This window comes from Pyrus communis, chromosome 5 (genome assembly GCF_963583255.1).
Source record: "Pyrus communis chromosome 5, drPyrComm1.1, whole genome shotgun sequence".
NCBI lineage: Eukaryota > Viridiplantae > Streptophyta > Magnoliopsida > Rosales > Rosaceae > Pyrus > Pyrus communis.
The window spans coordinates 19,375,038-19,387,163 of NC_084807.1; the positions used below are offsets into that span (position 1 = coordinate 19,375,038).

Below are 12,126 nucleotides of genomic sequence, written 5' to 3' on the forward strand. Positions count from 1 at the left end.
ATTTGCAAAATATAACCAAACCAAATCAATCCTGAGAAAGAAAAAAGAAAAAAAATCAATCGTGAGAACTTTTGTAAAGAGAGTAGTAAGGTTACTACTGGATTGAACACTCATGTTGTTTGTGAGAACTTTTGAACTCCAAATATCTAATCCACTCATATTCATAACCCTACTCACCTTCACCACTCAACAAACCTCGATGACTTAGAGATAACACGCCTTTGTGTGTCTAAAATCATATAGTTGGGGTACAATAAAAACCACTTAAAATAAGCATTTGGCCAGACACAAATTCCCCCCAATCAATTCAGAATTCCCAAGATTACAATTTTACAGCCACTTATCGATGATTTGAAGCATCATATCTTGAAGAATTGACAAGCAAATGCGTGTTAGCTACGATTATTTTGAGGGGGGGAAAACGCAGCCAATGAGACACTTGGTGCATGCTAAATTGCTAATTTCTAATTTTGGCTCATTCTGCGGTTAAAGACAAAAATGACATGAAAAAAAAATCATGACCAATCATGAGTGCAGGAAATGTGGGTAGTTGCACAGCTTTTTATATTAGCTACAGAATAAAAATATAATCTCATTTTCGTTAGCAAAAATATTACATACCATCATTTGTACTATTTTTCTAATAAATAGAGCTGAGATCTAAATGTATTGACGAACTTTATTTTTATTAGAGAAATAGTATAAATAATGGTACAACTGGGTGATAAGTATAGCTTACTATTTGTAGAATAATGGTACAAGGATTGCGGTTTATGTGTTTGTCACTTTGTTACATTTATCTTTTATTTCTTTTCTATTTGCAGAATAAGATTCTAGTGTAACAATTTGTAATATAAGGATTTAGCTTAGGAATCAAACAAATACCACTTCAAGCGGTTGACTTTGTTAAGTGTTAATGTCGCATTTATTAATGTGTAATCGGAATATGAGAAATTGATTGTTGATTAGGTTTTGTTTGATTAGATGTTAAATTGGCTACCGACGGGGTTTAAATCTACCCTGTCATGCAAGAGCTCAACACATTTCCACCACTGTGGTAAAGGGCACTTGCGTAACAAATTAATTTAATTACTTAATCTTGGTATTGGACTAATTTGATTACTGATTTTTCGGGTCGAGTGTACTTAGGATGAAGGCTTAATTCAATTACTTGTTTTTACATCTTGGTTGGTGAATGATAGTATGGTAACATTTGCGTTTTGATACATTACTTGCTACAAAAGCCACATAGCTCAAATAGTTAAGCGTATCATTTATCCATGCATCCAAGGTCATGTATCTCTACTCGACATCGCTTGTATTGAACAAAAAAAAGGAAATATACACAATTTTGTACAAGAGATACACAATTTTACAACCCAAAAAAATAAAAAAAACAAAAAACAAAAAAAAACAAACCCTAAAACTATTTAACCTATTAACATTGATTAATAATTTAATTAAAAACCACACAAAATTGAAGAAGAACAGAAGAAAGATAGAATCATCAATTAATCTATCCACAAAGCACCCAAATCCCAACTAACAATTATCCAAATTATCAAAACAAATTGGTTTCTCTGTTCAATTATATGCTCTATACTTCTGCATTTCTTCCCTATAACCCCCAATCACATATCGACACGTAATGCCCCCCAAACATTTTAAATTTCAGGCCCTCCGATCAACCCTCCCTGTGCGCCGAATCCGCATCGAACGACTGAGAATGAGAGGGGCTCCTGCTGCTTTTCATCCTCAAGAACCCATACAACTTCCTAATATCCCTAACCGCAGGAACACCGCCTTCCCGGCAAAACGCCCCGCCGGGTTCCCCCGATTCGGACTTTCTCGACCCGATATCAAACCCAACCCGCCTTCCGAACACTCCCCCGCCCCTCCCATCGCCGTCCGTCTGCAAAGCCGTGATGACCGACTTAATCGCCCGACTCGGCGAGTTCCGGTTCGCGATCATCAACTCGCCGATCTCCGCCGGACTCAAACTCGACCCGCTTAGGAAAATCTCCTCCACCTGCGGGAAGAGCTTGTGCTCCTTCACCCCGAGATAACTCGTCGCCAGATTTTTGAATGCTCCGAAATCGCAGAGTGGAAAGTGGATGTGGACGTCGATCCGACCCGGTCGAAGAAAGGCCGGGTCAACGTGGTCTTTCGAATTCATCGTGAACACCATGACTCTCTCCTCGGCGCAGCACGAATTCAACAGCCCGTCCATGAAATTCGATATACCCGAAAAGCTCAGACCCGCGGGTTTCTCGGCTAAATATCGGTCCAAGTCCTCGATCACAATGACCGATTTTGTTGTCGTCTGCAACAGCAGAATCTTCAGCTCCGAGTCGTCTTTGACACGCGACAGATCCAGATCGTACACGTCGTACCCGAGAAAATTGGCCATGGCGGCGACGAAGCTCGATTTTCCGGTGCCCGACGGCCCGTAAAGCAGAAAGCTCCGTTTCCAGACCCGACCCAGTCGGTGATAGTACTGCTTCGCCTTGAGAAACGACTCTAAATCGGATTTGACTTTCGATTTAAGGTCGGACTCCATTGATATGGTCTCCAAGGTCGACGGGTGAGTGAAGGGGACTGGCTTCCATGCTCTGTCGGGCGCGTCGACGTTCATGTAAAGCTTCAACTCCCGTTTCTTCTGCTCGAGCTCGTCGGCGACGACGTGGATGTGTTGTAAATAGGGCCGCAGAATCCGCCGCTTATCAGCTTTCCGAACCTTCAACACTAAGTTCCTACTCCCACCGGCGCCGCTGCCTTCTGTTTGCCATATGACCTTGGCGCCGAGGAAATCGTCCTCGATAGTCTGATTGGGGTCGAGCTGGAGGACAATTTCATTGGGTTTTTTCCCGGTGACGAGGTTGGTGAAGTCTGATTCTTCAATGGAGGTGAGCGAGTTGAGATAGTCGGTGACTCGTCCGTAGAGCTGATTCTCCTGCATGCTCTCGTTGAATTTGGGGACTTTGAACGATTGGTAGACATGGAAGCAGTCCTCGAACCACCACCACCATTTCTTCACGATGTAAACAAGCCCAGTTCTGTACAGCGCCACACGGATTGCTACAAACATACAGATTGTTACGATTACAAGAAATATTGGATTGGAAAGAATCATAATTTGGATTATTGGGAGAAAACCCAATTCAATTTTCCCCAATAAGGTGTGGAATTTGGTGATTAGAGATGGGATTTTTTAGGAGGGCAGGGGATTTTGATGGGTCTCTTCCTTCTTTCCGAAAGGGAAATCATGGCGGATCAGGTGGAGAGTTTGCAACTACAGAGAGTTGGGTGTTGGAGAAGAAGAAGATGAGAAAATTGAAAAAATTGAGAAATTTATTAAGGGGAAGAGAAATCAGAGGGAAGAGGGTATTGAATTTTGAAGGGGGTTTTTAATTAGGAGACGGCAACTCGATGGGTCAATGGCGAAGAGTCGAGCAGATTAAGCGAAGTTAAGGGCGAAGCTGTTGTATGTTTGGAATCGAGTATTATAAATAATTAAATAAATAAGTACTTTCATTAAAATTAATTTATATATCTCTATTAATTAATAAAATACGCATTATCAATCAAAATCATATGAAATTATCATTTTAACTCTGTAATTAAAACAAAACATGAATAAGAAATATGAGGCAGAAATGTAATTTCACACAACCAAGTTTTGTTGTTTTTTTTTCAAAGTCTCACCTACATGTAATCCTAACATATCTCTAATTAATTATAAAAATAAAATAAAAAAAATAAAAAAAACTTCATACCCCCACATTCTCTATCACTATTTTCCTCTCCTATTTCAAAAACAAAAATAAAAAATTTTCTCACACACTTTGTGTGTGTCCATATGCTAGTATATCTCTACTAATTAATAAAACACTCTTGTCAACCAAAATCCTATAAAAATATCAGTTTCACCCTCTAATTGAAATAGAACATAAATAAGAAATATGGGGCAGAAATGTAATTTCACACAACCAAATTTTGTTGTTTTTCTTTTCAAAGCCTCACCTACATATAATCTTAACATATCTCTAATTAATTAATTAATTAAAAAAAATTTCTACTCCCACATTCTCTATCGCTTTCTTCCTCTCTCCTTTTATTTCAAAAACAAAAATAAAAAATTTTCTCACACACTTTGTGTGTGTCTATATGCTAGTATATATATGTTGACCATAGAAATTACAAAGCCTACGTGGCGCGCAGGCCAAGTAACTAATAAGCTAACTACGTCCTTCGGTTGAATGAGGGGCGTGCCAACTCGTCGGCCGAGCTCGGCTGAGGAGTAAAATTTGTTGATGTTGCGTTGAGTGCGTTGCTGACTTCTTCATCTTGCAACTGCGGCCGAGGAAGGAACAAATCTCGGCCTTTGGATTCTCGAGCATGAAGACAAGGCTACTAGTTCTGCGAAGTTCACAAATCGTTGGCGCCAGATTCAGTCACGGTGATTATATTCGTGAGAGTATAAGCACGTCGAATCGACACCAGACTGTATGAACACAAGTATTCAAAGGTGATGTATGTCTTGATGGTGAATGTGGTTCGGCCGTCAAAATGCCGAACTCTGAAACTCACTTGTGAGTATCCAATTATAAAATCACTCGACGTTCAATGCGCCGAATATCGTAACTCATAACACCTTACTTCGCCGAGAAGGCTTATAAGATGACTTCTGCCAATAAGGATTCGGAAACCCTTCTCGATCGAGACTTGGATAGGTAACCGATCGGCCTTGACGCAGTGCTGTTTATCCAAACTGAAGGTGCCCCTCGGTCGGCTGATTCTACGGCGACAGTGTTGTTTATTCAAATTGAAGATGTTCGCCGGTCGCCTTCACAGTGTTGTTTATCCAAACTGAAGATGTGTCGGCGGGAAAAAGAAAATAAAAAATCTCAAGATGTTTGAAAGGTTTTGCGCAGAGCAATTGTGTGTTGAATTAAAGGTCCTCAAACTGAAGGTGCAGCTCTGTATTTATAATGTGTAAACCCATTGGATGATGTTTTTTTTTTTTCTTCCAAAACTCCGTCTCCCGAGTTGTATGCGTAAACGCATCCATGCAATTCCGTAAAGAATTGCAATTTAATCACAATTCTTCTCCGTCTCCCGAGTTGTATGCGTAAACACATCCATGCAATTCCGTAAAGAATTGCAATTTAATCACAATTCTTCCCTTAACCCATCATCTGGTCGATCATCTCTTCCAACGCATGCATAATATTTCATGATGAGGCCACGTGCTTGCTTGATAAGATGTATTCTATCTCAAATGGAACTCTAGGTTGATAAAAATGAGCCATGTGGATGCAGCTCTGTAATGTTACATGCATGCCGATCTTCATGCAATCTTCATTAATTCAAATAGAAAATCACAAACCACCTCAATTTGATTGTGAATCAATCCAATCATCACGTGTTGCATGCTTCTCAAATCAGATATGATTAATTCAATCCCTTATCCAAGCAAAAAGGCATGACTTTGTAGACTTTCACAACTCCCCGCACCATGTTAAACCCATTTAATCCATCCCAATCTCCTTAAACCCAAAAGATCTCTCTCAAGATGATTACCATGATTAAAATCAATAATAATATCAAGAAAAATCTGTTTAGTTTTGGAGTCATCTAATGGTCTTAATGCAATGGGCTGATAGTGTAAAATCGGGTCCAAACATTGCCCCCCAATTTCCTTGAGCTTCGGCCTGAAAGCCGAGTGGTTAAGGAAATTAAGCCTAGGATCAAATAATTGCCGAGAACATTGCAACTGAACACTAGGAAGTTGAGAAACTAGATGCTTAAAAACATCTCATTCTTGTCCTACCCCAATCGCCATGATGGGACGGCCTACCACAATGGGCGGCCTATCACCTTGGCCAAATCAACTTTAAATTGGAGAATTAGCTATGCATATACAACTCCATGAATTATCATCGAGAGCGGTTGTCTAGCTCCATGATTGCATGATTGTGTAGAATTGTCCAAAATCTATCACCAAGGCTCATATATGCAATATTTTAACCAAAGAATCTCGATCAAACTTTCAACCCCTTCCAAATGGCAAATTCAAAGATAAGTTTTCTCCACCGAATGGCATCAACTGTCCACCAAGCTTTTATGGCATTAACAACTTTGGTTGCAGTTTTTAATCGTTCTGTGACCAGCAAAAAGTCGTTGCATCGTTGGAAAAAATCTCTGTCGGCCATAATCAAATCATGACCAAATAGCATCATGGTTCTCTTGGCCTATACGAATACCAAATGAATTCCATCACTAAATCTTTGCATGCAATAGTTCAACAACAAGAGCCTCGGCCGAGTGACAATAGCTGGCCTGGCCGAAGGCTTCTCCATCGAAGTCTACTTAGTTGAATAAACTGGTGCATACCCCAATTAATTATAGCTTAGTAGTTATGCCCATTGATAGGAGCATATTCATGCGACTTAAATGGCTTGTTCTCGTACATTTACGTTATGTTTCTTTAGTTATTTTAGTTATTTATGCTTCTTTTGTGTGTTTTCAGGTTCTAAGGGCTTAGGGAGCAAGAAAGTGCATTTTGAGGCTATTTGGAGCATTTTTGGGCATGGATTGGATAGCTTATCCATGGAGCCAAAAGGATGGACGAAATTGAAGGCCATTTATGCAATTTAGGACATACAACAAAGGGCCTAGCCCATTCTCTCTTATTCTCTCCCTTATAGCCATGCAAAGAACCATCCATTCCATCAAAAACAACCCTATTTTAAGCCTATTCTAAAACCTTGCCATGCATCACATGCATTCCCCTCATAACCTAGTTGTCATTCCACTTCATCAACACATGCATTCCTTTCATAAATCAGCCACATATTCACCCACATGCACTTTAATCATTCAAACATGCACTCCCATTAATTAAACCATTCAAACCAACACAAAAACACCAACATTCCCTCTTTGCCGTGCAAACACATGCATTTCCCTTGCCATTTTCAGCCATCACACTTCATCATTACACCACCATTCATTCTTTAATCCATATCCATTCATCATCATTCACCCTAACTTCAATTCACATGCAAACAACACCCATTTCTGCACCAAAGAAGTCTATGCCGTGACCTTCCTAGCCATTTCCAGCTTTTCCCTTTACATTTCACATGCATTCCATACTTCTCCTAGCTGTTTTCCATCATTATTTCAGCCACCATTCACTCTTTAATCCACATGCATTCACACACACTTCACACAAACAACATTCACATGCAAACACAAGCTTTAACCAACAAACAAAACAGCCAACACATGCACCAAAACACCCATGCCGTGCACTTCACATTGAAATTCCAGCATCTTCACATGCAATTCCAGCTTTCACATGTTGTCCTAGCTGTTTTTCCATCATTCCTCCACACAAACACCTTAAACAAACAGCCATATACACCTCCACTCCTCCTATAAATACCCTTGCATTCCCATTACCTAAAGACATCTCATTTTCATACACAACACACCACAAACACATCCATTCTTCCTTGCCGTGAGCTCCCATTCCCTTATAATCCAAACACCACTCCTCATCCATTTCCATAATTCCCCAATCCATTCAAAACACCAACAACATCCCTTAGACCTTATGCTACAACGAAGAGGAGGAGAAGAGTGTCTAAACGTTCATACAATTCAAGTTTGAGTTGTTGGAATGTTTAGGTGTTTCTTTTCCTCGATTACAATGTTTAATTTCAATTCTCTTTGTTTTGTACGTATGAGGAACTAAACCCCCCTTGGTTAGGGGGGGATTCGAAATATATGTTTATGCTTGCATTTTGAATTGATTACATTTGGTTGGAATTTCATAAGTTGTGAATTCAATTTGTTTAACCGTTTGATTGATAACTTATTTATGTATTTTATTGAGAATGCGCGCTTAATTTTCATGCATGAATATGACGCTAGAATATAAGTGAGTTTCACCTAATCGTTATGAACTTATATTCACAAGTAGTGGAGGTTGCTTATAAACAATCGCGTTAAATGAATTCTTGGCACTAGTTTCATGCGTATTCCATAGTAACGAAGGCCTCGTCAACACTTATAGTTTTCATAATGCTTAATGATCTTTGATTGTATCTTTATTGTGCTTTTCACGTAAAGGACTTTTGGAGAATGTTGTGAATTGCGTTGCGCAAACCCATCCAATTCATTAACTTAAGGAAAACTTGACGGTTAATTTAAGCGGACCTAATTGACCCGGGGCGTTGAGTTTCATAATTTATCGAAAGACCAACTGAAAATCGTTTTATTATGCAAGTGTAACATGTATGGAGATGAACCCCTTAGCTATTCCATCATCCATGAGTTCTTTCTTCTTTTGTTTTTATTTTCATTAATTTCTTTTTAGTTAGAGGAAAGTTTGAAGCCATGGACATATGTTGGTTATGATTTGATTTACTCCAGTTATGAATTCATGAACTTTAGATGTGGTTTACTTTTCTGTTTTGATTAAGAACTTGTTATGTATGTGGGTTGAGGGTCGACACTTAATTTGCATGCCTAAACTTGATGCTAGGATATAAGGGAATTTCACCTAATCGTTATGAACTTATATTCATGAGTAGTAAAAATCGCTAGTCACGATTGTGTTTAGTAAACCCTAGGCAGGATTATCATGCGTATTCCATAGTTATGAATGCCTAGTCGATGTTTATGATTTCCGTTGAACTTAATGATCTTTGTTGAATGTCTCTATCATGCGTATTCCATAGTTAGGGACTTTGATTAGGAATAATTTGGTTGTAATGCGTATTCCATTCAATCCAATGAATCTAGGGAAATCTGAAAGTTAATTTAAGCGGACCTAATTAACTTGGAGCATTGTCATTCATCGTTTGTTGAAGTCATAACTGGGAATTAAATTATATGCATATGTTCATGTGTGGATAAGGAACCCTCTAACTAGCTTTTCCATTCATTCTATTTCCATCGCATTCATATTTACGTTTTGCCTTTAATTACAATTTGTGCATTTTATTCTCGTCAAATCAAACCCCCCCTTTACTTTCTTGTTCTTTAATGCTTAGAATCTATTTAGTTAGTGAATTAAAGTTTAGTTTTGCATTCTTTGAGTCTAGTATAGTGTTTTATATTGTGTTTTTACGTTTTTGAGTCAAATCCAAGTGATTAACAATCCCTCCTAATCCCCGGTCCAGAACGATCCCTACTTACATCTATACTACAATTTGACAAAAAGAGGGTTTAATTTGTGTGCGTATAAATCTCGCATCACCCATTTATTCACTAATCGAATTATCGAAGCCAGTAAAGCACCTTATTTCATTGGCTTGTGCAATCGAATGGAATTAGCCTTTTTGCCTCCAACTAGTAGCCAAATATGCCATAACTCAAGTACTTTCGAAGTTGAAGAGCTGTAGACAGAGTCTTTCTTCATCATACTTCCATCGAATACACCAGCCGAATATACTAGTCGAAGAGTTGTCATCAATATTTTTTATTTTACCAACTGACAACTCGGCGCTCGACGGTGTACTTTTGGTCATGCGCCATGCACTGTCCACCGAATGTACCAAAGCATCCTGCCGAGTAGGCCACCTGTCAAGGAGGAAAAGTGGCCATGGACTTAAGAAAATAATTTATGCTATTTCTTGTGGCCGTGCATTAGAGACCATGATCACTGGGCTTGGACTAAATAACACCCCCTTTTTTTCTACCATAAATCTTGATAGAGACCTTTTTTTTAAATTTTTTTATTTATTTATTTTTTTTGTACGAGGGCTCAATGCTCATTGCCCCCCCTCTATTTTCTTAAGTATCAGTCGAGAGGCTGAATGGTTAAGAAAATAATTTAGCAAATGGAAATAAAAGTGGCCGAACCATAAACAGGAGGAGGCCAACGATGCTTTATTCCAAGTCGAGATCTTTTAATATCAAAATTCTCAAATTGATTTCGCTCTAGGCCAAATAAAGAATTTTGTCCAAATATTTTTGATTTGGTGAAATATTTTTCATTTTCGGCCGCCGAATGTGTGGATACCATGTCTCCAATTACCATATCAATTGATGTGGTTTTATGTTCTGAAGTCGTGTATTGGTCTTGTTCGTCATTGGAATACTCCTCTGACAAATCATTTTATGAGTTAATTTTTGGCCCAAAAACTTGAACATTTTCTTCTAGGCCTACCACACTTTCAATCTCGATCGAAAAAAATAGGTGGACTAAGTTTTTCTTCTTGGCCAACTATATTTTCAGTCTTGACTGAAAAAATAGGTGGCCTATGTTCTTCGGCCAAATTAACAATTTTCTTAGGTCGATGTCTAATTATGGTTGGAGCGGAAAATTGCCCCCGGGTCTTTTCAACCAACCATTCCTCAAATGGAATCGATTTGTAGTCGAAAACATAAGGAAAATATTTTCCATCTAGCCATGCATTGAATCGAGCCCTGTCTTCATTTACCCATTGCTCTTGCAGGGTAACAGGAGCTTTTATTCTCAACACGTAAGCGAATGACTTTTGCATCTCTTTATGGCCACGAAGAACTTTTTCCACTTACAAAGATCTTTTTCGTTCCTCATTGTGTTTTTTCAATTCCTCTAGGAGCTCGTATAATCGGCTACGTGGAACCGGATTGGAATCTTGATATATCATATGAACTTCGTAGTTTTAGCATTGGGTCCCACTGGACGTGCCAAAATGTTGACCCTAGAAATTACAAAGCCTAAGTGGCACACAGGCTGAGTAACTAATAAGCTAACTACGTCATTCGGTTGAATGCTGGACGTGCCAACTCGTCGACCGAGCTCGGCCGAGGAGTAAAATTTGTTGATGTTGCGTTGAGTACGTTGCTGACTTCTTTATCTTGCAATTGCGGTCGAGGAATGAACAAATCTCGACCTTTGAATTCTCGAGCCTGAAGATAAGGCTGCTAGTTCTGCGAAGTTCAATATCAAATTCGGCTCTCAGGGTGCCGAATGTAGTAACCTGGTAACACCTCACTTCGCTAAGAAGGCTAATGAGATTACCTCTACCAATAAGGATTCGGAAACCCTTCTCGACCGAGACTTGGATAGGTAACCAGTCGGCCTCGACGCAGTGCTGTTTATCCAAACTGAAGATCTTTGCCGGTTGCCTTCATAGTGCTGTTTATCCAAACTGAAGATCTTTGCCGGTTGCCTTCATAGTGCTGTTTATCCAAACTGAAGATGTGTCAGCGGGAAAAAGAAAATAAAAAAATCTCAAGATGTTTGAGAGCTTTTGCGCAGAGCAATTGTGTGTTGAATTGAAGGTCCTCAATTGTTGCATAATGTCTTGTATTTATAGTACCGAATCCTTCTTGAGATCGAGTCAAAATCATATCCGGATTTGGACTTCTTGTTCCGTTCCAACTTTGCTTCAACCAATTCTACCCCCATTAGGACTTTGTACTTACCCCTTTGTGAGGCTTTATTCATTATTGATCGAGAATCTTAATTGCCTTAGGATTTCTTTGACCCCTTTTGCTTATCCGAACCACTCCTCTGATAGGAGCATATTCATGCGACTTAAATGGCTTGTTCTCGTGCATTTACGTTATGTTTCTTTAGTTATTTTAGTCCTTTATGCTTCTTTTGTGTGTTTTCAGGTTCTAAGGGCTTAGGGAGCAAGAAAGTGCATTTTGAGGCTATTTGGAGCATTTTTGTGCATGGTTGGATAGCTTAATCATGGAGCAAAGAGGATGGACGAAATTGAAGCCTTGTATGCTCTTTGGGGACATCAAACAAAGGGCCTAGCCCAAATCAAACAAATCCTTTGAGCCATGGAAAACCTCTAGCCCAATCAAACACATGATGCCATACAAACCAACCTATTTTAGGCCCATTCTATGTACTTAAAACCCTAGCCCTTTAAACTAGTTCATTTATCACTTATCAAACCATTCACTTATCACTCACCACATATCATTCATTTATCACTTAGCATATCATTCATTTATCAATTATCAAACCATTCACTTATCACTTCCATTCACTTATCACTCACCACATATCATTCATTTATCACTTATCACAACAACAACCTAAAACACATGCACATGCACCACTAATCCCTTCACTTTCATGCCATCATTTCTCACCACCCCCCT

At 39.1% G+C, this 12,126-nt stretch overlaps 1 protein-coding gene across 1 annotated transcript; it reads right to left on the minus strand.

Annotated features, from left to right (window-relative positions):
- Nucleotides 1-1,391: 1,391 nt before the first annotated feature.
- Nucleotides 1,392-3,483, minus strand: LOC137735092 (AAA-ATPase At2g46620-like). The gene has a single exon (XM_068474466.1). The coding sequence runs from the start codon at nucleotides 3,131-3,133 to the stop codon at nucleotides 1,685-1,687; it is 1,449 nt and encodes a 482-aa protein (XP_068330567.1). The 5' UTR covers nucleotides 3,134-3,483; the 3' UTR covers nucleotides 1,392-1,684.
- Nucleotides 3,484-12,126: the final 8,643 nt, after the last annotated feature.

Coding starts and splice junctions, on each gene's coding strand:
- LOC137735092 (XM_068474466.1), bottom strand. CDS start 3,133: ATGATTCTTTCCAATCCAATATTTCTTGTAATCGTAACAATCTGTATG.